Source organism: Nerophis ophidion, linkage group LG19 (genome assembly GCF_033978795.1).
Source record: "Nerophis ophidion isolate RoL-2023_Sa linkage group LG19, RoL_Noph_v1.0, whole genome shotgun sequence".
NCBI lineage: Eukaryota > Metazoa > Chordata > Actinopteri > Syngnathiformes > Syngnathidae > Nerophis > Nerophis ophidion.
Window position 1 is genome coordinate 12,700,063 of NC_084629.1, and position 27,459 is coordinate 12,727,521.

Genomic DNA, 27,459 nt, shown 5'->3' on the forward strand with positions numbered 1-27,459 from the left:
AATATAAATACGGTCTATTATACAACATTATTCCAATGTGAACAATATAAATATGGTCAATTATGCAACATTATTCACATGCGATACAGCATTATTCACATGTTACTAATATAAATACGGTCTATTATACAGCATTATTCACACGTGAACAATATAAATATTGTCAATTATGCAACATTATTCACATGCGAATAATATAAATACAATCTATTATACAACATAATTCGCATGTGAATATTATAAATACAGTCTATTATACAGAATTATTCACATGTTACTAATATAAATACGGTATATTATACAGCATTATTCCAATGTGAACAATATAAATATGGTCAATTATGCAACATTATTCACATACGATACAGCATTATTCACATGCTACTAATATTAATACGGTCTATTATACAGCATTATTCACATGAGAACAATATAAATATGGTCAATTATGCAACATTATTCACATGCGATACAGCATTATTCACATGCTACTAACATAAATACGGTCTATCATACAGCATTGTTCACATGTGAACAATATAAATGTGGTCAATTATACAACATTATTCACATGCGAACAATATAAATACAGTCAATTATACAACATTATTCGCATGCGAATAATATAAATATAATCTTTTATACAACATTATCCACATGTGAATAATATAAATACAGTCTATTATACAGAATTATTCACATGTTACTAATATAAATACGGTCAATTATACAGCATTATTCACATGTGAACAATATGAATATGGTCAATATGCAACATTATTCACATACGATACAGCATTATTCACATGCTACTAATATTAATACGGTCTATTATACAGCATTATTCACATGAGAACAATATAAATATGGTCAATTATGCAACATTATTCACATGCGATACAGCATTATTCACATGCTACTAACATAAATACGGTCCATCATACAGCATTGCTCACATGTGAACAATATAAATATGGTCAATTATACAACATTATTCACATGCGAATAATATAAATACAGTCTCTTATACAGCATTATTCACATGTGAATAATATAAATACAGTCTATTATACAGCATTATTCACATGTACATGTGAAATACAAATTTTGCTTGATTGAAGGAGATATGTTACTTGGGCTGTACTATAGTTACAGATTTAAACTACGCTCTAAAGTCTAGCCCACGTGCTTCCTGTATTTATTTGGGAGGTCCCTGGTTACATCACTGCAGCTGTCGCTGAGGGAAGGGAGTAATCTCGACAGCTCCAGTTAGACACACTATTAATGAAATATAAATGTGTTAATACTCGTGATATCGCCTTGTCTCTACTCTGTCTGCGTCACAGTACTCGATGTTCGGCCTTGGCAGTCAGCAGGCCGATTGTGGAAACAAACACTGATACGAGACTGGCTTGCAGTCGTTAGGATTGCCAGCTTTGCACAGACAAAGAAAAATACCACTTCAGCACAATTGGTAATAACTATAGCAACGGCCCTTAAGCATAAGAGTTGTGTGATAATGTATACATAATTATTCTAACACAGCAACTTGAGAGTTCCTGGTTCGATACCCAGCTTCCGCTATCCTAGTCACGTCCGTGGTGTCCTTGAGCAAGACACTTCACCCTTGCTCTCGGATGCTATTTTTTTATCAATGACTCGCTCCACTTCTAAGAACAGCTGAAAAAAACAGCCAGCAGAAGCTACATCTGTTGCAGCCCAGAAGCATTCTGGCGAACAGCTCCAAACTTTTCCCCTCAATTTTTTTCCGCTGAGCGCATTTTTTCAAGCTTTTGAACAACAGCCATTTCCGCCGCGGTGGTTCTCTCTCCTGATCTTGTCGGAGGAAAATCAAACATAACACATCACCCACTCATCAAATCATTCAGACAAGCACACCAGCGTGATAAAGGAAGGGCGCCTACTTCCACTTTTGGGATTGTCTGAAATTTATCAGCGTAGCTTTACAATCAAGACGCACACTTTCATGGTGTTGTTTTTTCTCAAGACACACACAAACACACACACACACACACACACACACACACACACTAAAGCCCATAGCAAAGACTGGCGGCTCCTGTGGAAAGGAATTTCCCGGCATCTATTTCAACTGAGCCGTGAAGCAACAAAACTGTATTTGAGGAAAACTTTTTTTTAGACTATAGTCGTGCCATCTGTTTGTGTTTTTTTCTTTTTTTACTTTGCACAGGGAAAAACATTGTGTACATCTTTAGCTGATATGAAGCCGAAATCTGCACATTTAAGTCAACATATTATGAATAGTCTAAAAAAAAGACAGATTGTCTTGTTTTCATCTGCTGGAGAAGCATTCAAGCGGTCTGAGCTTTTCTTCCTGTCACTCACGCACGCGCGCACACACACACACACACACACACACACACACACACAAGCCATATGGAGAAAAGGCAGTGCCAACAAAAAGGTGTCTCCGTAGATGTTTGCAAGGTATCAAAACCACAACAATAGGTCGCAATGAGTAAAACCTACGCTGCAGTGAAAAGCTACAACAGGGGTCGGTCGGCAAGATAAAATGTTGAGATTGCCACATTGGACCAAAAATACAACAAAAAAAAATCTGCCTGGAGCCGCAACTGTCAAAGTTTGTTGTTGATGAACCCCAAGATGCAGAGATGGAAGCAGGCATTGGATAGGAAAACATGATTTAATGTAAAATACTAGAACAAAACCAAACAAAGGGTATAAACAAAAAGCGTGTACGTGGGCGGATAACAAACTAGGCGAAGAACAAACAAAACTGGAAGCAGGGAACAAAAGCCAGTAAGCTAAAAATAGCTAACGAAATATAGCCTACCGATACGCTGCAAAGATACGACAAGAGCGACAAGAAGTGACATCGACAATCCACGACACGACAGGTAGCAACGACACAAGAGCGACAATAATCCAGCACTGACTCGAGGAACAAAGCAGGTAAAATAGGAGCGGGCTGATTGACCACAGGAGTGGCCAGGTGCCAATCAGCCGCAGCAGAGGGAACACAGCACACAGGGAGACAAACAGGAAACTGAACTAAAATAAGAGTGCTGACAGGAACTAAGGACAGGAAATACTAAACACACACAGAGGAAAAACTAAAACACAAACAAACTGTCAGTGGCAAGCCTGACAGCAACAAATTAAAAGCCTTATATAAGTGTTATAATAAAGGCAACACATGATCTAACTGTCCATATTAGCTATATTAGCCTTCTACAAAGGCTGACGCAAATCTTCATTGACATAATTTTTTTATCCTACACGTGTGCAACATTAGAAAACATTAGCAACATAAAGAGGTTTCTTACAGGATGATATAACTTCAGGAAATTACTGGCTTAGAATTGCCAAATGTATAGATGTGTGTGTCCATGTTTAAGGAAACAGCAAGCTGTCTTCTTCTAACGGATTTATAACAATTATTTTCAAGCTGGGTATAATTTGCTGTGGTCTGGAACAACATGGCACACAAACAACTATGAGAAATGCAGCCAATATTAAATACAGATAATGTGACATGAGACATGCAAATATAAATTATGTACTGTATTTTTCGGAGTATAAGTCGCTCCAGAGTATAAGTCGCACCTGCCGAAAATGCATAATAAAGAAGGACAACAACATATATAAGTCGCACTGGAGTATAAGACGCATTTTTGGGGGAAATTTATTTGATAAAACCCAACACCAAGAATAGACATTTGAAAGGCAATTTGAAATGAATAAAGAATAGTGAACAACAGGCTGAATAAGTGTACGTTATATGACGCATAAATAACCAACTGAGAAGGTGCCTGGTATGTTAACGTAACATATTATGGTAAGAGTCATTCAAATAACTATAACATATAGAACATGCTATACGTTTACCAAACAATCTGTCACTCCTAATCGCTAAATCCCATGAAATCTTATACGTCTAGTGTCTTACGTGAATGAGCTAAATAATATTATTTGATATTTTACGGTAATGTGTTGATAATTTCATACATAAGTCGCTCCTGAGTATAAGTCGCACCCCCGGCTAAACTATGAAAAAAACTGCGACTTATAGTCCGAAAAATACGGTACATAAAGAAGAAGTATAATAAATTAAATGAACTCAAATATACCTACAAACGGGGCATAATTATTCAATATGAACATACAGCTAGCCGAAATAGCATGTTAGCATCGATTAGCTCGCAGTCATGCACTGACCAAATATGCCTGATTAGCACTCCAAGTCGATAACATCAACAAAGCGCACCTTTGTGCATTCACGCACAGCATAAAACATATGGTGGACAAAATGAGACAAAGAAGGATTGGCATAAAGCACGTCTTTCTGTGGCAGCGTCGGAGAAAGTTGCACATGTAAACAAACTACGATGAGTTCAAGGATCGCTGAAATTAGTGCGACAAAACAGTGCTTGACCAAATATTCTCATCAGTGAAGCATTTTTAATATAAAGAGGGGGATTTCTAACAATTAGGAAGGTGTGTGTCATGTTTGTCCTACTACACAAAATACATTAAAACAAAAAAACCTTTTTTCTTCATCTTTTTCCATTTTTACACGTCTGAAAGAGCCGCTGGTTGCTGACCCCCGAGTTCCAGCATGTGCATCTTTATCTCATATGAAGCTAAAACTGGCATACTGACCCAAAAATACAATGTTTTTTTAATTAAACTTCAAAAACATTCTGGAAAGGACAGGTTGTCTTGTAACAGGGGTAGGGAACCTATGGCTCTAGAGCCAGATGTGGCTCTTTTGATGACTGCATCTGGCTCTCGGATAAATCTGAGCTGACATTGCGTAACACGATAAGTAATGAATAATTCCACTTGTAATCACAGTGTTAAAAATAACGTTCAAAATATAAAAAAATTCTCATGCATTTTGAATCCATCCATCCGTTTTCTACCGCACCTGTTCAAGAAGTTGCGTTAATGGTAAGAAGTTATGTATTTAATATTGGTTGGTGTGGGGCTTGCCCTCCTGGGGGTTCTTCAGACCACCAAGCACCGACATGAGAGCCTGTTTCAAGGTTACAATATTATTTTATTTTTCAATAAGTCTCTCAGTTGCTTCCTAGCAATTGTCTTTTCCTCTTTCGTTCTCGCTCTGGCTCCAGCCCCAACCCTGTCTCTCCTCCTGGCTGCTGCTTATAACAGAGCGACAGGTGATTAGATAACAAGGCAAAGGTGGGCCATCTATGCATCTGTCGCTGATTTCGAGGCCGATCCTGTCAACACCCCGCTTCGCTGCAGGCCCGCAGGCCACGCCCCCTCCACAGTTAGCTTCAGAATAACAATGTTATTACAAAAAATAAGAGACCTATTATATTTTAGAAATGTTGGTCTTATTTAAGAATGCACATATTTAGTTCGGTGTTGAAAAATTTTGTATATGGCTCTTACGGAAATACGTTTTTAAATATTTGGATTCTTGGCTTTCTCAGCCAAAAAGGTTCCCGACCCCTGTCTTATAATTTGAGGCATATACAGTAAATGCAGTCTGAGCTTTTCTTCCTGTCACTTACTCACACAGGCGACATGGAGAGATGCAAGCTGGCAAACAACAACTTACAGGTTCCAATGAGTATTGTCATAATCTTTCCCAGGATGCGGAAGGACAGGCAGAAGAACAGCATGCAGGTAAGAGCAGCATGTTAAGCCTTCAAGAAGGCAAATAAGAAACATACCGCTGGGAGCACACGGAAAGATCAAGGTCAACCCGAGCAGTGTTTGGCGGAACACTAAGCAGGAAACAGAACAAAGACGCGAACCACAATGTGACTGTTGTGTATAGTGAGCAGTGCAACCACAACCATAGGTTAGTTGGCACGGTATATACAAGGGAAGTGATAAGTGGCCTCAGCAGGTGGGGACCCTAATTACAAAACGGACCCTGGTGTGGAACGCTCAGTACTCCTAGCAACAGTAAATGTGAACAAGGCACGCTTAGGAGCAAAGGCAACACACTAAACACAAAACCTAGGAAAATAATTAAAACCTACACAGGGCATGACCGGGAGGAACCGGTCATAACAAGTATAACCTGCTTTTAAGGGATAAGCTAGAGCGAGTGCATCTTTATCTAATATGCAATATCTAAATCGAACATACTGACCCAAATATAGGACGGTATTTTTCTCTTCCAGGATAACAGACTGAAAAAATTAGATTATCTTATATTTGATGTCTGCAGACATATATATGCAGTCTGAGCCTTTCTTCCTGTCACTCACACTCACACACACACACACACACGTATTTGTTACTTTCTTCAGACCTTCGAAAAATGCCTACCTCTTTAGAACCTCCCTTTCTAGATATATAAAGATTTGTATTTACAACATTAAAAATATATACATACCAGAAGCTTGTTGTGAAAAAATAGTTGGAATTTCACAAGAAAAAGGTCAAAATTCCACAGGAAAAAAATTGAATTTTGGCAGTATTATAATAAAAGTCGTAATTTTACTCAACGCAAGTCAAAATTTTTACACGGAAATCTGAACATTTGTGCAATATTAAGATACTGTCAGAACGCGGACTTTTTCACAACTTACTGCGAGGATTGTTTTCCCGGGATGCAAACGGACTGGACCGGACCAGGCTTGCAGGTAAATACATGAAAAGGAACAAACAAAAAGCGCGCACAAGGCGGATAACAAACTTGGCTAAGAAGACAAAAACTAGCACAAAGGCAGAACTATGAACATAAAAACGAAAACACTTTCCGTGACGTGAAAAGACGAACATGCAACAATGTTAGGGGTATCAGGGGTGTATCAAGAGTGATGTCGCCAGGTCGACTACCTGGCAACTACAGGCTTAAATAATAGTGACATGATTAACAACAGGTGCGTGAGTTCAAACAAATGAGGCAGGTGAAACTAATAGTTGTCATGGAAACTAAAACAAACCAGGGTGCGCAAAAACAGGAACTAACCTAGTCAAAAACAGAACATAACTAAACAGAATCCAGACAACAGAACATGACAACATACCATTAAAAGGGTGTGTATGTACCCATTCATCCATCCATTTTTCTACCGCTTCTCTCTTTCAGGGTGGCGGGGGGTGCTGGAGCTTATCGCAGTAGCATTCGGGCGAAAAGCGGGGTACACCCTGGACAAGTCGCCAGCTCATCGCAGGGCCAACACAGACAGACAGACAACATTCACACTCACTGTCCCCATTCAATTGGCCCATTGTTTCTTTAATTTGTGAATAGCGTCACCATGGTAACACAAAATGTTACCAACTTAAAGTACAGCCATAGGCGTGAGTGAGACCTTTCCGACGGTATGACATATGTTGGGGTTTGTCGGCCGGTCGTCTCGTATTAATCGTAAGAGAAACGTGCGGAACTATAATAATAAAAGTAAAAACCAACACATTTAGCTGAACTGCACCAATTCTGTCAAGAGGAGTGGTCAAAAATTCAACCAGAAGCTTGTGGATGGCTACTAAAAGCGCCTTATTGCAGTGAAACTTGCCAAGGTGTCAGGCTTGCCACTGACAGTTTCTCCTCTGTGTGTTTAGTATGTCCCGTCCTTAGTTCCTGTCAGCACTCTTATTTTGGTTCAACTTCCTGTTTGTCTCCCTGAGTGCTTTGTTTCCCCTCAGCTGGGGCTGATTGGCACCTGGCCACACCCGATGTCAATCAGCCAGCTCCTTTTTCACCTGCTTTGTTCCTCCAGTCAGTGCTGGATTATTGTATTATCATGTCGATGTCGCTCTTGTCGTTGCTTCCTGTCGTGTTTTGTCAATGCAGCGTTGCGGTTTTTAGCTTACTTCCTTTTGTTCCCTGCTTCCAAGTTTGTTTTTATATAACATGTACGACTTCTGTTTCCTGCTCGATTCTTGCTAGCTTCCATGCTAAGTTCCTTTTTGCTTTTCTAGCTCCAGTGCTAGCTCCCTTTGTTTGTTCATCCGCCCAAGTGCGTGGTTTTTGTTTGTACCCTTTGTTTGTTTTTTGTCTTAGTATTTTAATTAAACCATGTTTACTTACAAAATGCCTGCCTCCTTCTCTGCATCTTGGGGTTCCACACCTACAAACTTTGACACAGGGGACATGTAACCAGATATTAACATTGTTGTATGTATACTTTTGACCCAGCAGATTTGGTCACATTTTCAGTAGACCCATAATAAATTCATAAAAGAACCAAACTTCATGCAGGTTTTTTGTGACCAACAAGTATGTGCTCCAATCACTCTATCACAAAAAAATAAGAGTTGTAGAAATTCTTGGAAACTCAAGACATCCATTACATTATGTTCTTTACAAGTGTATGTAAACTTTTGATCGCGACTGTATACAGTATACTATGTACATTTATTGTGTTAAACTGGTCCCAAAGGTGCCTGGTTAACCTACGGTTTCTGAGGTGTACTGCGGGCTTATCTCTCTTCTGCTTACAAGACAATCGATTGTTTCGATCCGAACACTTAAACATAAACTAGCTGCTAGTGAGAATGGACCAATCAATCAGGAGGGGAACCTAACGGAGCCTCGTGATTGGCAGAGCAGTGATGAGGGCAGGTGGTCCTCATTGAAGGGACAGGTGAATAACAGATCGAGGTTGTGTGTGTGTCGCTGACTCAAAGACGACTTCTGCCTCAGTCTTTTTTGGGGGGGGGGGGGAGGCATCAACGGTCATGTGTATTGAAGACGTTCAATTGTGTAGAAAATTTGCAGGGAGGATATTAAAAATATTTCAAAAAGGTCCAATCGACCAACATTTTCTGACCTCTCATTGAGACACCCCCTATTGAAGACTGCAAACTGTTATAAATGACATTCCTTATTGTAAGGGTAAGTCCTATTGTTATGTAATACCATTTTTAAAGGTTCTACTATACTATATTCAAGTCGTATCGATATACCATATTTTCTGGACTATAAGGCGCACTTAAAATCTTTTTTTCTTTTTCTCAAAACTCGACAGCGGGCCTTATAACCCGGTGTGCCTAATGTAAGGAATGAGTTTGGTTGAGCTTACCCACCTCGAAGCAATTTTAATTGGTATATGGTGTGATGATAACATGAGAGATAAGTGTAGTCTGCACCGTTTGATGTGCTTCTACCATAAATGATTCCCGGGCGCGGCACCGCTGCTGCTTACTGCTCCCCTCACCTCCCAGGGGGGTGATCAAGGGTGATGGGTCAAATGCAGAGAATAATTTTGCCACACCTAGTGTGTGTGTGACAAACATTGGTACTTTAACTTTAACTTTCAACATATGAGTATTATTATGGTGTGTGTATAAGGTAAGAAATATTATCTGGCGTATTATCTGGTGTTTTGTTTCACAATACTATGCAAATAGCAACTTTTCTTACCTTCTGGTACCTGCTGCTCTAGATTTGGGATCTGCATAATTCCTGAAAAATTGCACGTGTCCGCCTTTGTAGTCCGCACCAATCCTGTAGTCGATAAGCTTCTTGTTTTTCTCTATCTTCTTATTATGGGACTTTCATCCTCTGTTGTTGCCATTTCTAATATAAAGTAGTGTAAAGTTCTTACTTATTACCGTGAGTTTACATTATTCACCCAATAAACTTTAGTTATTAGAGAGTTCCGGTCGGATGGTTTTTCACAGGACACATTTCCAGTGTTATTGATTTAAGTAAAGTCTGAATGTCATTAAAATAGTTAGCTCTGTCTTTTGACACTTCTTCCACTCCCGTCCTTGCACGCTACACCGCTACAACAAAGATGACGGGGAGAAGACGCTGCCGAATGTGAGCCACGTAAATAAGACCGCCCACAAAATGGCGCATCCGGAAGCGACTGTCAGAAAGCGGCTTGAAGATGATCTGTAAAACATATTCTATGCAACATTTTTGACCGAATAACCACCATTACATGTTATGTAAACCACAAGGAAGTGTTTAACATCCATCCATCCATTTTCTACCGCCTATTCCCTTTTGGGGTCGCGAGGGGCGCAAGCGCCTATCTCAGCTACTATCGGGCAGAAGGCGGTGTACACTCTGGACAATTCGCTACCTCATCGCAGGCCCAACACAGATAGACAGACAACATTCACACTCAAAATTCCGTCACTAGGGACCATTTCAATCAATCAATCAATGTTTACTTATATAGCCCTAAATCACTAGTGTCTCAAAGGGCTGCACAAACCACAACACAAACCACTACGACATCCTCGGTAGGCCCACATAAGGGCAAGGAAAACTCACACCCAGTGGGACGTTGGTGACAATAATGACTATGAGAACCTTGGAGAGGACGAAAGCAATTTAGTGTTGCCAATCACCCTATCCCCAGGTGCATGTCTTTAGACGTGGGAGGAAGCTGGAGTACCCGGAGGGAACCAACGCATTCACGGGGAGAACATGCAAACTCCACACAGAAAGATCCCGAGCCTGGGATTGAACCCAGGACTGCAGGACCTTTCTTATTGTGAGGCAGACGCACTAACCCCTCTACCACCGTGAAGCCCAGTGTTTAACATTTACTCTACAAAGCTAAAGCCATTTATCAACAACACCCAGAAACGCCGCCGGCTTCACTGGGCCTGAGCTAGTCTAAGATGGACTGATGCAAAGTGGATAAATGTTCTGTGGTCTGACGAGTCCACATTTCAAATTTCAAATCCGGAACAAAGAGGAAAAGAACCATCGGGATAGTTATAGGTGCAAAGTTCAAAAGCCAGCATCTGTGATGGTATGGCCGTGTATTAGTGCTAAAGGTATGCATAACTTACACATCTGTGAAGGCACCATTAATGCTAAAAGGTACATATAGGTTATGGAACATCATATGTTGCCATCCAAGCAATGTTATCCTGGACGCCCCTGCTTATTTCAGCAAGACAATGCCAAGCCACGTATTTCAACAGCGTGGCTTCATAGTAAAAGAGTGTGGGTACTAGACTGGCCAGCCTGTAGTCCAGACCTGTCTCCCATTGAAAATGTGTGGCACATTATGAAGCATAAAATACCACAAAGGAGACTGTTGAACAACTTTAGCTGTACATCAAGCAAGACTGGGAAATAATTCCACCAGAAATCTTCAGAAATTGGTCTCCCCAGTTCCCAAACGTTTGCTGAGTGTTGTTAAAAGGAAAGGCCATGTAACACAGTGGTAAAAATAACCTGTGCTAACTGTTTTGCAATGTGTTGCTGCCATTAAATTCTAAGTTAATGATTATTTCTAAAACAAAAGTAAGTTTCTCAGCTCGAACATTGAATATCTTGTCTCTGCAGTCTATTCAATTCAATATAAGTTGAAAGGGATTTGTAAATCATTTTATTCTGTTTTTATTTACGAATTACACAAGGTGCCAACTTCACAGGTGTTGGGTTTTGTATTTAGAACTCACAGACAAGGGAAAGACACGTGTTCTTGTCTCAGATGAAACATGTACAGTAGAGGCTTTCCATTGGAGAGCAATGTTCGACATATTTTAAACTATGCAACAATCTGCTTTACATCTCCGTCCTTCTATCCATCCAATCAACCACGCATGCACTAATCTATCAATCTCCCTCGCCGTTCATTCATGCACGCTAAAGTGCATCCGTCCATCACATAACCATGTACAGTACACCAAAACCTTTTACTCTCATTTTGCATCGTAACTTGATATAGTTTATAATATCTAGTAGACTTAATGAGTGACACGCTGCAGTGTATTTTCAAAACTAATCAACAGCTAAAAACTGGGAGACAAGGGCTTTGAATTGTGAACACCTGCAGGTTTTCCCGTCTGTAAATGAATGTATAGAAACCGGATTAAAGTGGAAGTTAATTCTGATTCTCTGTTATCGAGGACACGTCAATGTCAACGGTTACATTGTTGCTAATGATATTAAAAAAATGGCCACCATTGGGATAAGAATGAATGGCTCTTGCAGCAAGAGTTAGGCAGCCGTCTATGCAAGTCAAAAGATCCTCTTTGTCAGCGATTCTCAAGCTTGCACCACTAGTGGTACGTCAAAGAAGCACTTGATTAAAATACAGTGTTTTATTTTCCAATATTCAAAATAGCGTTGTCACAAAACCAATATTTTGGTACCGGTACTAAAATTATTTCGCTACTTTTCGGTATTTTTCTAAATAACGGAGACCACAAAAAATTGCATTATTGGCTTTATTTTAACAAAAAATCTTAGGGTACATTAGACATATGTTTCTTAATGCAAATTTGTCCTCAAATATAATAGTAAACATACGAGACAATTTGTTTTTTATTAGTGAGTAAGCAAACAAAGACTCCTAATTTAGCCTGCTGGCATATGCAGTAACATATTAGTCATTTTCCATTCTAGAATTTTGTCAAAATTATTAAGGATAAGTGCTAAAAAAATGTACTTATTGATTTACTGTTAATATCTGCTTATTTTCTCTTTTAATATGTTTTATCTACACTTCTGCTAAAATGCATTAATCCTTTAGTCTTCTGTTGTATACCTTTACATTAGATTTGGATGATACCACAAATTCAGGTATCAATTTCCATACCAAGGATTATACATTGATCATAATCAAAGTCCTCATGTCTCCAGGGACATATTTCCCTAGTTTATAAACATAATTTACATTTGAAAAAAACCAAAGAAGATGTTGTGATGCCAAAAAATCGACGTAATCATAGTGGATACACTCCTGTACTTGGTATGATTACAGTGGATGTCAGGTGTAGATCCACCAATAGTGGTATACAGAGGTGGTATAGTACTGAAAATGATTCATTAGTATCGTGGTACTATACTATTACCGGTGTATCGTAAAACCCTAATTCAAACACAGTGTTACTGTTCCAACTGTGGCCAAAATAATAAAGAACCCTGTTAAATAAAACCTCTGCCTAGTTTTGAAATGAACACACCCACTACCATATGCCTTTTAATGTTGGTCATTATGGAGGTACTTGGAGAGCCAAGTTTTTTTATGAGGTGGTACTTGGATGAAGAAACTTTGAGAACTACCGCTCTCCATGACAATACGATGTCAAGATGTCGTGCAGAAATGTTTTGATCGGAACATGCCACTTTGACATCAGCTTCATGCACAAAGCCAACTGCACTCGGCCGGTCTCCATCCAGGGTGAGTAGGTTTTATTAAAGGGGAACATTATCACCAGACCTATGCAAGCGTCAATATATACCTCGATGTTGCAGGAAAAAAGACCATATGTTTTTTTAACCGATTTCCGAACGCTAAAAGGGTGAATTTGGCGATTGAAACGCCTTTCAATTGTTCGCTGTCGGATTAATGACCTTTCACCCATGACGTCAAAACAGGAAATAATCCGCCATTTTCTCAAACACATTACACACACCAAGTCAAATCAGCTTTGTTATTTTCCGTTTTTTCGACTGTTTTCCGTACCTTGGAGACATTATGCCTCGTCGGTGTGTTGTCGGAGGGTGTAACAACCTGAACAGAGACGGATTCAAGTTGACTTACGTGGAGTGTGCTAATCAGACATATCAATGGTCACGGCATGCTAATTGATGCTAACATGCTATTTAGGCTAGCTCTATGTACATATTGCATCATTATGCCTCATTCGTAACTATATTTGCATCCAGCCTTTCCCTCCACCCACATTTAATGCCAAACAAACACATACCAATCGACGGATTCAAGTTGCACCAGTGGTCAAAAGATGCGAAAGTCCCTCTTTTGTTCCACACACTTTACCGACGATAGCGATGCTACCACAGGGATGGCACAGAGATGTGTGGATATCCTGCGACACTCTAAGCAGATGCATTTCCAACGATAAAGTCAACGAAATCACAAAGGTGAGTTTTGTTGATGTTATTGACTTATGTGCTAATCAGACATATTTGCTCATGGCATGACTGCAACCTAATCGATGCTAACATGCTATTTAGGCTAGCTGTATGTACATATTGCATCATTATGCCTCATTTGTAGCTATATTTGCATCCAGCCTTTCCCTCCACCCACATTTAATGCCAAACAAACACATACCAATCGACAGATTCAAGTTGCACCAGTGGTCAAAAGATGCAAAAGTCCCTCGTTTGTTCCGCACACTTTACCGACGATAGCGATGCTACCACAGGGATGGCACAGAGATGTGTGGATATCCTGCGACACTCAAAGCAGATGCATTTCCAACGATAAAGTCAACGAAATCACAAAGGTGAGTTTTGTTGATGTTATAAAATTATGTGCTAATCAGACATATTTGCTCATGGCATGACTGCAACCTAATTGATGCTAACATGCTATTTAGGCTAGCTGTATGTACATATTGCATCATTATGCCTCATTTGTAGCTATATTTGCATCCAGCCTTTCCCTCCACCCACATTTAAGGCCAAACAAACACATACCAATCGACTGATTCATGTTGCACCAGTGGTCAAAAGATACTATCGTTGGTTGAAGGCGATCGCCAAATTTGTCCTTGTTGCCGCTGTCCGTCGTGATATAACTCAATAGCTTCAGTTTCTTCTTCAATTTCATTTTCGCTATCTGCCTCCACACTCCAACCATCCGTTTCAATACATGCGTAATCTGTTGAATCGCTTAAGCCGCTGAAATCCGAGTCTGAATCCGACCTAATGTCGCTATACCTTTCTGTTCTATCCGCCATGTTTGTTTGTATTGGCCTCACGCAGTGATGTCACAGGAAAATGGACGGGTGGATAGAGCGATGGTGAAAATCAGGCACTTTGAAGCCGTTTTTCGGGTTATTGTGTGATGAGTAAAATTTTGAAAAAAACTTCGAAAAATAAAATAAGCCAGTGGGAACTGATTTTTATTGGATTTAACCCTTTGTCAGGACTATGGCGAGGATTAATTTTGCTCCTTCGATGCAGATAGGATACGGGACGAGTCAGGCGTGGATGTGAGTACATGGTTATTTATTAACACACTAAATACAAAAATAATCAAACAAAGGGCGCTCACACGGAGGTATGAGACTAGGCTACAAAATACAAACAGGAAACAAAAACACTTGCGCGATGGCATGAATTAACTATAAACATAAACAGCACGATGGCATGGCTATAAACATCTACTGTGACCAAAAACAAGTGGCATGAAAAGCACGGAGCGTGGCAGGTGATCAAGGGCATGGAGCATGAGCAGCACAGGTAGGCAATGCAAAGTTCCCAGACCGATGGACAGAAAGCAAATCACTTAAATAGTAGCTGTGGAAATGAGAAACAGGTGCGGGACTGAGGGCAGGGGCGTGACAAGGTGGGAACTAATGAGTTACTATGGAAACCAAAATAAAACCAGGAAGTACAAAACGTGAACCAAAGGTCCAAAAAACAAAACAAAACATGATCAAACATAAAACTGATTACCAGGCATGACACCCTTCTGAAATTGTGATAATGTTAACATGGCTGTTAACCTATTTTTACACTTGTTAAACCGCGAATAATATTATGCCCGTACACTTAGTGAAGCTTTTATGACGGTGACAGGTGTTTATTATTTCTACTACCACAGTGGAACTAATGTTTTGATGTATGAATGGAATGTTGACTGACAGTCCGTCGGTGTTATTTCCACCGGCACCGGCGCATAATTCTCAGGCCCGTCATGTGGCCGTCACGTAATGTGGTGTTAAGAGGGGAGAGGGGCAAAAAAACATGGAAGTGTATGTGTGTGTGTGTGTGTGTAACTGTGGTGGGACAGGGGACAGGTCTGTAATTGAAGAGAGGGAAAGGACCTTAACCTGGATGGGTATCTATCAATCCAACACTCTCATATTTCCACAGAGGACAGCGGTAGGAGAGGAAGGAGTGAGGCCAAGGCCCCTGACGGGAATTGAGTGCATGAACAGGAAGAGGGATGTGGGGGGGGGGGGGGGGGGGGAAAGGAGCGGGAGATAAAACTGTGCACATGCGAGAGGCTTTGTCGGGAGGAAGGCAAAGATGGAGAGAATGCGAAAGTAAAACTGAGAGACAATGATAAATAGAAAGGAACAGAGGGGGGAATAAACATGCTGACGACGGGCCCGCGGAGACAGGGCCACCAGAGCGGCTGAGAATTATGGGAGTGCAAATTAAATTACACCGGAAGGGATGCTCAGGTCTGGACCTGCAAGGAAGATGGCACATGGGAGCGAGGAGCGCTGAGGTTGGGCGGGTGTTGCTGAGATCTGAAGGTGGTGGGAAAAAAAATTTGAAAATGCCACACAGACATAGGATTAGGTACACCAGAAGAATGTCATGACATTCAATAAATATCATCAGTTTGTCATTGTGAAGGCGGCAGAACCGCACGGTTTTCCACTGACACCTGCCTGTGTGTGTGTGTGTGTGTGTGTGTGTGTGTGTGTGTGTGTGTGTGTGTGTGTGTGTGTGTGTGTGTTCTTGTATTTCTACTAGAGATGTCCGATAATATCGGCAGTCCGATATTATCAGCCAATTAATGTTTTAAAATGTAATACCGGTGTCATGACTTGGACTATGGTGTGGTTTGTTTTCCCGAGGTGCAAGGCGACTGCATCGGACACGATGTGACTCAATAAAAGAACAAACGAAAGGCGCGCACAGAGGAGGTACAAAAACTTGGCTGTGAAACAAAACTATTACTAGAACATAAACTATGGACATAAAACAAAACTTGCAAACTATGGCATAAATAACAAAACTTACGGGGTACGAGAAAAGAGCATGGATCATCAGTATGGAGCAAGGGTGTGTAGAGGATGGTAGAGGGTGATGTCGCCGGGCTAACTGCCTGGCAACTACAGGCTTCAATAGGTGCAGTGAGGACAGGTGCGTGAATCCAGACATATCAGGTGCGTGAGTCGTGAACAGATAACAGGTGAAAACTGATGGGTTGGCATGGTGACAAAACAAACAAGAGTGCCCAATGAATCCAAAACAAAACAGAACGTGACCACAAAACATGACAACCGGAAATTATCGGTATCGGTTACAAAATTATCGGTATCGGGTTTAAAAAGTAAAATTCAGTACTTTTTAAAACGCCGCTGTGTACACGGATGTAAGGAGAAGTACAGAGCGCCAATAAACCTTAAAAGGCACTGCCTTTGCGTGCCGGCCCAGTATCATAATATCTACGGCGTTTCACACACACAAGTGAATGCAAGGCATAGTTGGTCAACAGCCATACAGGTCACACTGAGGGTGGCCGTATAAACAACTTTAACACTGTTACAAATATGCGCCACAGTGTGAATCCACACAGAACAAGAATGACAAACAAATTTCGGGAGAACATCCGCACCGTAGCACAACATAAACGCAACACAACAAATACCCAGAAGCCCTTGCAGCACTAACTCTTCTGGTACGGTATAATATACACCCCCGCAACCCCCCAAAACCCCGCCCACCTCAACCTCCTCGTGCTCTCTCAGGGAGAGCATGTCTCAAATTCCAAGCTGCTGTTTTGAGGCATGTTTAAAAAAAATAATGCACTGTGTGTCTTCAATAATAAATATGTCAGTGCCATGTTGGCATTTTTTTTTTCCATAGCTTGAGTTTAATTATTTTGGAAAACCTTGTTACATTTTTTAAATACTTCCAGCGGGGCATCACAACAAAATTAGGCATAATAATGTGTTAATTCCACGACTGTATATGTCGGTATCGGTTGATATCGTTATCGGTAATCAAGAGTTGGACAATATCGGAATATCGGATATCGGCAAAAAAAGCCATCATCGGAGTTTTTAATCACATCCATGGTTTGTCATTGTTGCGGCTGAAGAACCGGATGGCGTAACGACCATTGACCTCTATTCCTGCATGTGCACTTGTGTGTGTGTGTCACAGAGTTGCATGAGTCAGAGAGTGGTTAAAAACATAATGCACACTATTACTGTAGTTCCTGCACATGCTGAGGATAATTCAAAACCCTCCATCCATCCATTTTCTACCGCTTGTCCCTATCAGGGTCGCGGGGGGTCGCTGGAGTCTAGCTCAGCTGCGTTTCGGGCGGAAGGCGGGGTACACCCTGGACAAGTCGCCACAAAACCTCCATGGAAAATACGACCATCTTTGATTGACATACAGCTCTATCAATGAGAGCTGTTTCTAATATTTTACTGGGTCTTGAACCCAGAGTGCAGGTGTGCCCAATTCAGTATTAGGTGAGTGTATATGTTACATTGTTGGTAAGTGTATGAATTCCACAACACAGTAGAACCTAAACTTATGATCTTATCTGGTTCTACAGAGGTCCTAAATCAAAACACTTTTATCTCAAATCAATATTGGCCATATAATTTAATTGAAATCCTTTTAATTGGTGTTTGGTCTCCCAATATAGCGAAATTTTAACATGCAACATGCCTTGAAAAAAAACAAAAAACTTTTATAAATCTTGTATGAAACAATATAACAAAATGTACTACTACTACAGTAATAATAATGTACATCTTGGAAGGCGGATTTCTACAGTATCTTACTCGAGCTTCTTTTTGGTCAAACACACCATCAGCAGCTTTTTACATATTTTCAAGAATAAATTTAAAAATATATATATATATATATGTGTGTGTGTGTGTGTCAACACAGACTTATTTTGCTTGAATATGGTGCAAACTACTGGGTTTAAACGGCTTCAACAAGTTAGTTAGCTGGCCGCTCGATCGTCTTTTTGGTCATTTATTTATTTCAATTTACAAACCCCGTTTCCATATGAGTTGGGAAATTGTGTTAGATGTAAATATAAACGGAATAAATTTATTTGCAAATTATTTTTAACCCATTATTCGGTTGAATATGCTACAAAACAACATATTTGATATTAAAGCTGATAAAAAAAAAATTAAAAAATGTGCAAATAATCATTAACTTTACAATTTGATGCCAGCAACACGTGACAAAGAAGTTGGGAAAGGTGGCAATAAATACTGATTAAGTTGAAGAATGCTGATCAAACACAGGTGTGCAGGCTCATTGGGAACAGGTGGGTGCCATGATTGGGTATAAAAGCAGCGTCCATGTAATTCACAAACAAGGATGGGGCGAGGGTCACTAATTTGTAAGAAAATTGTCGAACAGTTTTAGAACATTTCTCAACAAGCTATTGCAAGGAATTTAGGGATTTTACCATCTACGGTCTGTAAAATCATCAAAAGGTTCTGAGAATCTGGAGAAATCACTCCACGTAAGCGATGATATTACGGACCTTTGATCCCTCAGGCAGTGGTGCATTAAAAACCGACATCAGTGTGTAAAGGATATCACCACATGGGCTCAGGAACACTTCATGAAACCACTGTCAGTAACTACAGTTAGTCACTACATGTGTAAGTACCAGTTAAAACTCTACTATGAAAAGTGAAAGCCATTCATTAACAACACCCAGGAACGCCGCCGACTTCGCTGGGCCTGAGTTCATCCAGGATGGACTGATGTAAAGTGGACAAATGTTCTGTGGTCTGACAAGTCCACATTTCAAATTATATTTGGAAACTGTGGACGTGGTGTCCTCCGGAAAAAAGAGGAAAATAACCATCCAGATTGTTATAGGCGCAAAGTTCAAAAGCCAGCATCTTTGATGGTATGGGGGTGTATTAGTGCCCAAGACATGGGTAACTTAAACATCTGTGAAGGCACCATTAATGCTGAATGGTCCATACAGGTTTTGGAGCAACAGATGTTGTCATCCAAGCAATGTTATCATGGACGCCCCTGCCTATGTCAGTAAAACAATGCCAAGCCACGTGTTACAAAAGCGTGGCTTCGAAGTCAAGGAGTGCGGGTACTTTCCTGGCCCGCCTGCAGTCCAAACATGTCTCCCATCAAAAATGTGTGGCGCATTGTGAAGCGTAATATACGACAACAACACCCCGGACTGTTGAACAACTTAAGCTGTACATCAAGCAAGAATGGTAAAGAATTCCACTTTTAAAGCTTCAACAATTAGTTTCCTCAGTTCCCAAACGTTTATTGAGTGTTGTTAAAAGAAAATGTGATGTAACACAGTGATGAACATGCCCTTTCCCAACTACTTTGGCACATGTTATAGCCATGAAATTCTAAATTAATTATTATTTGCAAAAAAAAAATAAAGTTTATGAGTTTGAACATCAAATATCTTGTCTTTATAGTGCATTCAATAGAATATGGGTTAAAAGGGATTTGCAAATCATTGATTTCCGTTTCTATTTACATCTAACACAATTTCCCAACTCATATGGAAACGGGGTTTGTAAGAAAAGCATCCACTTTTTCTGTCCTTCACGCCCACTTTCTTGGGGCGGTCTAAAATTAAAGTACCACTGCCACCTGCTTTTGACAAAAATATATATGTATATGAAAACAATGTGTAGTTTTTTTTTAGACTCATATATGAGACTTTAATATATTGTGCTGCCGTCCCATAATGAAGCATCCACTGAGTGCATTTTCTTGACACCGGCCTGATTAATACCACATTGGCATCCTTCCTTCAATAAACTGCTGTATAATAAGTGATCTGGACCCAGTGGGGCCTGCTTACACTAACTTACAACAATTTGGCTTGTCTCAGAGTCCGCCTCGAGTCATTATCATCTCTGCTGAAACTTTCTTGTGTGGCACTCGGCCCGAGTCATTCAAAAGACATTCATCTTCAAAAACACACTGATGTAAAGTTGCATTTTTACAAGGGCCAAATGATACCTCCTTTGGGACCAGTGCACTTCACGGAAGTTCCTATCAGACGTGGTAGAACACCACGACAACAACAACAACAACAACAACAAACATATGCTGTAATGAATTCAGGATGGACATTTTATTTCTCAGCAGTTCAATAAAATCTCCAGTCAAATAAACATTTCTTAAAAAAAAAAAAAAAAAAAAAAAAGGCCTTCTTTGAAACGGATGCCTCTTTCAAACAAATAGTAGTCCCTTGCAATTGAGCAAATAAACGACTATTTGAGGAAAAATTGCTCAGGTCCTCCTGTTCAACTGACACTGCTTTTAAATCCAAATTTGTATAAAATATACAATATGTTGTCTGTAATTCAGTAAATATACAACTGTAGCTACTTTTTGAGTAAATACTATAAAGGCCTCCTTTCAGATGGATGTCTTATTCAAATTAACAATGGAACACTCTGCAGTTGTGTCAGTAAAACACCCAAGACCAATATTTGGGAAAATACACCTCTTTTAAATATTAGCATTCCACTTGTCCAAGATATGAACACAGTATGATAAAGGCTTCTTCTCAGATGGACACCTATTTCAAATATATACCCCATACTCTCTGCAGTTGAGTAAATTAATCAACTGAGACACGATTTGTGGAAATACTGTAAATAATGTATCTCAAATAGACTGCTTTTTCTAATAAATGTTAAGTACTCTCTGCGATTGATTAGGTCTATAGACCCTGGGCCTCACTCTTTGAGGAACTCGTGTTTTGTCCTCTTAAATAAACACCCTTTTTAAATAAATGCATGGCCCTAAGGATCAGTATGGCCTGTGGCTTTCCGTGATTCTGTTAATAAAAACACTTGTCAGTATAGAAGTCCTTCAAATAAACACTTGGTAGTCTCTGCAGTTTAATCAATGCATACCTCAAGCAGGCCATTATTAAGGGAAATACTTTGTAATGGAAATGTCCTTTAAATAAATGCCTGGCATTTGCTTCCGTTGAATATGCAAACACCTCAGGCAACTATTTGAGGCAATACTATAAAGGCTACCTTCAACAAAAAAACAGGTACTCTCTGCCGTTTAATCAACACAAACCTCAGGTAGGCCATTATTTAGGGAAATACTGCTCAAATAGACACCGCTTTCAAATAAGCGCCTGGTATTTTCTGCATTTGAGTGAATAAACGGCTCGAGTTATTGTATATATTATCGTTAGGGTTTTCTTCAAATAAACACCTGGCTTATTGCGGTTTAGTAAGTAACCATGGTACCATGCAGGCTTTTTTTTTTTTAAATCAATGCCTGGTATTCGCTTGAGTTGAGCAAATAAACACCTGCAGCCCCTATTTTGAGGAAATACTAGGCTTCCTTTGAATAATCCATCCATTGTCTACCGCTTGTCCCTTTCGGGGTCACAGGAGCCTATCTCAGCTGCCTTCGGGTGGAAGGCGGCGTACACCCTGGACAAGTCGCCACCTCATCACCTTTGCATAAACACCTGATTTTATATCTCTGTAAAATGAGAAAGTGACCCTTGGTTATGCTCATTTGAAATGGAAATGTCTTTCAAATAAATGCCTGGTATTCACTTGAGGGGAGTAAACAAATACCCCAGCTTACTGTTTGAGGAAATACAATAAAGGCTTCCCTCAAATAAATGCCTTTCTAGAAGTTGAGTAGGTAAACCCCCCCGGGTTAATGTTTGAGTGAATACCATGGAGGCCTTCTTTGTAATGGAAACATACTTCAAATACTTGCTTCACTGGAATATGCAACAATTTGAGGAAATACTATAAACGCTACCTTCAACCTGGTAACAGCTCTCTGTAAAGTAAACCCCAATGCTTTACTATCAAGAGATGGACACCTTCAAAAAAAATGCCAGGTTCAAAGCAAGTAAGTCAACATTATTAGCGGATACAGTAAAAAAAAAAAAAAAAAAAAAGCCTTCTTCCTTTCAAAGTCGCCACTCAGGGCTTGAAAACAGGCCCAAAGCAGCCTGCTGACAGCTTCAGGGATTAATCCCACTGACACGGGGCGGCCGGAGCGAAACACCCGACTTGAGAAGGAATAGCTATAATTATCACATCAAGTGGCGTCATGTATTTATTCTCTGGCCGGGGGCGCCTTTTTTTGATGAAAGGGGGGAGTGGGGGGGTAGCCTTCGGAGGTTTGTCACGCGGTCCCCGGAGCGCCGCGATTTTCCTCAAAGGTCACCCGGACACTGAGGTCGATTAGCAATTCAGATCGGGGCGAGAAGGCTGCCCGAGACTTGATGATGGTCGGATGCTTGCAGCACCGTGGATTGGGAACACTTGCTTGCCTTTTTCTTTTTTAACCAACAAGCTGCAAAATAAGGCTTTCTTATTAGACCTGGTTTCAGCACCATGGACAGCAACCAGGGGCCTGGTTTCAGCACCATGGACAGCGAACGATTGTCACACTAGCCCAGTGCAGGTTCTCAACCTTTTTTCAGTGATGTACCCCCTGTGAACATTTTTTTAATTCAAGTACCCCCTAATCATAGCAAAGCATTTTTGGTTGGAAACAAGAGATAAAGAAGTAAAATACAGCACTATGTCATCAGTTTCGGATTTATTAAATTGTAAAGCAGTGCAAAATATTGCTCATTTGTAGTGGTCTTCCTTGAACTATTTTGAAAAAAAGATATAAAAATAACTAAAAATGTGTTGAAAAATAAAGAAGTGATTCAATTATAAATAAAGATTTCTACACATAGAAGTAATCATCAACTTAAAGTGCCCTCTTTGGGGATTGTAAAAGAGATCCATCTGGATTCATCAACTTAATTCTAAACATTTCTTCACAAAAAAAGAAACCTTTAAGATCAATATTTATGGAACATGTCCACAAAAAATCCAACTGTGAACACTGAGTATTGCATTGTTGCATTTCTTGTCACAGTTTATGAACTTTCTTTCATATTTTGTTGAAGAATTATTTAATAAATACATTTATAAAGGATTTTTGAATTGTTGCTATTTTTAGAATATATTTTCAAAAATCTCACGTACCCCTTGGCATACCTTCAAGTACCCCCGGGGGTACACGTACCCCCATTTGAGAACCACTGCACTTGTCAGTGCACGCAAGGCCACGACGTGCGTGAGCGTCTTTCATGTGCGTGTCGTGCAAGGGGCTGACATTGAAAACCGAGTTCCATTAGTGGAGACAATGCACCTGCGAGCTCTGAAGAGAATCACTCAAGGGTGGCTCATGTGCAAGCTGCAAAAGGGAAAAGACCAAAAATGCAAATATACTGACATGTCCAGTGGTTTCCATGGCAACCGAGAACCCACCCCCTCAAGTCCTATTTTTTTTTTTATTTATTTTTTTTTTTTGGCGTGCGCGCGTGCGCGTGTCTCCTACCTTGCATTCCTCCATGCACGTCCGAACCGAGTACGCGTCCGTCTCGTACTTGCGCACCAGCAGCTCGAACTCCCGGTAGTTGTCCTCCGCCAGCCGGTCGAGGAGCTGGAAAGCCCGCACGCACTCGCCGCATCCCGGCGCGTCCGCCGCCCCCGTGGCCGTATCCAGGGTGCAGTTGACGTGGCGTGGACTCGTAAACCCGTGGAACAAATCCAAAAGTGAGTAGGAATTACAAAAAGAAAGGTACAAATCGCCCAGGTTCACGTCAGCCGCCGACTGCGTCCCCTCCTCGCCCCCTCCGGCGGCGAAGGCGGAGAGGCCCAGGCACACGGTGTCCGCGTCCGTGAACGTGAAGCAGTCTTTGGACACGCTGTCCGGGTGACAGGTGTCCATCCGCCACAGAGGTTCGGTAGAATTCCCTAGAAAAATAGCATCTTGCTCTCTGGCGAGCCGGTAGGGGTCAGGCGGTGGTGATGACGATGAGGATGATGACGATGGCGGTGGCGGTGGTGGTGATGTCGGCGGGACCCAGCGGAGGGAGTGAGGCTGCTCGCCCGTCTCTCTGATCCCCGGCCCCGGCGGGCCGGCGCGCTTGTCCCTGGTGCGGGCGAGCGTGGCCTCGGCGCAGAACCACAGGTGATCCGAGAGCAGGACGGTGATGAAGAGCAGCGAGGCCAGCGACAGTCGCCATCTCTGGGCCCGCTCCGACTCGGTGGATGGCTTCTCGGTCCCGCGGGGTGCGAACCAGTGTTTGACGCCGTCGTCATGCTGTCGACGCATCCAAGCACCCCTGGTCATATTTTAGGAGAGCGCTGCCCTGGCCGACTCCACCGCGGGGGCTTCTCTGTCTCAATACTCATTGACTTAGGGGAGGCAGGCTGCGTTCTCCCGCGGGTTGCCGTGTTCCTCCGCCGGTGCAGGGTCGGTGCTATTCCGGTCCGATAAAGCCCACCCGCGCGGATTAAGCTTGCCGCATCCTCCACGGCTCCCCGCGGGGGGACGGCGTCCTCTTTGACCGCATGCCCCCCCCTTCTTCCTCGCCTCCCCGGGTGTCCTCCCCGTCCTTCGGTGCAGGATGTTGGCAAAATCCCTGTTCGACGCCGCTGCTGCTGCTGCTGCTGCTGCTGCTGCTGCTGACGATGAGGAGGAGGAGGAGGATGAGGAGGATGATGATGATGATCCTTGCTGGGGCGTCTGCCGCAGATTGGGCTCACAGTGCCGGCCCGCACTGGCCGGGTTTGTCACCGCCTCGAAGCCGAGCGTCGAGCCTTGATTCCCGTCTCCGGCCGGCCGTTGTCATCTTGGAGCGCGCCTAAGTTGCCGCCATGTTCGCCTGGAAAGACTTTTTCGGAGAGCACAGGCTGTTTGCGTCATCTCCATCGCAGCGAGAGCTCCATCGTTGCGCAGTGGCCGAGCAGCTTATTGCCTATATGCGCACGCAGGGGGAGGGGGGGCGGAGGAGGAGGAGGAGGAGGAGGAGGGGGATGCATGAGGAAGGGGTTTCACAGGTACACATTATAATTGTGCACTTTTATGCATACTTGCTTTTTATTCATTCAAAAATGTAATTAGAAAGCATTCATGCTTTATGTTTACATGCAGCCCTCAATGGTTTTGCAGGAAAAGTCAATTTTTAATAAGCTACCACTTCTTTTTTGTTATTATCAATCCTACAAAATAATACAAATTAATATCAATCAATCAATCAATGTTTATTTATATAGCCCCAAATCACAAATGTCTCAAAGGACTGCACAAATCCTTACGACTACAACATCCTCGGAAGAACCCACAAAAGGGCAAGGAAAACTCACACCCAGTGGGCAGGGAGAATTCACATTCAGTGGGACGCCAGTGACAATGCTGACTATGAGAAACCTTGGAGAGGACCTCAGATGTGGGCAACCCCCCCCCCCTCTAGGGGACCGAAAGCAATGGATGTCGAGCGGGTCTAACATGATACTGTGAAAGTTCAATCCATAGTGGCTCCAAGACAGCAGTGAGAGTCCCGTCCACAGGAAACCATCTCAAGCGGATCAGCAGCGTAGAGATGTCCCCAACCGATACAGGCGAGCGGTCCATCCTGGGTCCCGACGAGCGGTCCATCCTGGGTCTCGACTCTGGACAGTCAGTACTTCATCCATGGTCATTGGACCGGACCCCCTCCACAAGGGAGGGGGGGACATAGGAGAAAGAAAAGAAAAGAAGCGGCAGATCAACTGGTCCATAATACCATAATAATACAATTATTTTTCATTTATTTATTTATTTTTTATTTTTTTGGTCCTGTCCAGCGCCTTGCGATGAGGTGGCGACTTGTCCAGGTTGTACTCTGCCTTCCGCCCAAAATGCAGTTGAGATAGGCTCCAGCGACCCCCTGCAACCCCAAAAGGGACAAGCGGTAGTAAAATGGATGGATGGAAGTCCATCCATCCATCCATTTTCTGCTGCTTATTCCCTTTTGGGGTCGCGGGGGGCGTTGGCGCCTATCTCAGCTACAATCGGGCGGAAGGCGGGGTACACCCTGGACAAGTCGCCACCTCATCGCAGGGCCAACACAGATAGACAGACAACATTCACACTCACATTCACACACTAGGGCCAATTTAGTGTTGCCAATCAACCTATCCCCAGGTGCATGTCTTTGGAAGTGGGAGGAAGCCGGACTACCCAGAGGGAACCCACGCATTCACGGGGAGAACATGCAAACTCCACACAGAAAGATCCCGAGCCTGGATTTGAACCCAGGTCTGCAGGAACTTCATATTATGAGGCAGATGCACTAACCCCTCTGCCACCGTGAAGCCCTCAATAATACCATAATAATACAATAATTATTTATTTTTTAATTTACTTTTTATCTTTTGTCCTGTCCAGCGGTGGCGGCTTGTCCAGAGTGTACTCTACCTTCCGCTGGAGATAGGCTCCAGCGACCCCCTGCCACCCCAAAAGGGTCAAATGGATGGATGGAAGTCTATTTTTAATAAGCTACCACTTCTTTTTTTTCTTCTTTTTTTTAATCAACTCAACAAAATAATAATAATAATAATAATAATAATAACTTAGATTTATATCGCGCTTTTCTAAACACTCAAAGCGCTCACAGAGAAGTGAAGTGAAGTGAATTATATTTATATAGCGCTTTTCTCGAGTGACTCAAAGCGCTTTACATAGTGAAACCCAATATCTAAGTTACATTTAAACCAGTGTGGGTGGCACTGGGAGCAGGTGGGTAAAGTGTCTTGCCCAAGGACACAACGGCAGTGACTAGGAAGTTGCTGGCACGGCCACTCTACCAACCGAGCTATGGCGCCCCAGTGGGAGTCATCATTCATTCACACCTGGTGGTGGCAAGCTACATCAGTAGCCACAGCTGCCCTGGGGTAGACTGTGTAAATAATACACAATATACTATTGTAATAAAATAATATTTTTTTTTTCATTTTTGT

General features: G+C 41.8%; 1 protein-coding gene across 1 annotated transcript in view; it reads right to left on the reverse strand.

The window, feature by feature from the left end:
• LOC133537981 (NALCN channel auxiliary factor 1) overlaps positions 1 to 25,398 on the reverse strand; it is a 306,524-nt gene extending 281,126 nt beyond the window's left edge. Inside the window, exon 1 of the mRNA XM_061879181.1 lies at positions 24,011 to 25,398. Coding sequence (XP_061735165.1) covers positions 24,011 to 24,808 — 798 coding nt within the window. The 5' untranslated portion in view covers positions 24,809 to 25,398. The remainder of the gene's footprint in view (positions 1 to 24,010) is intronic.
• Positions 25,399 to 27,459: the final 2,061 nt, after the last annotated feature.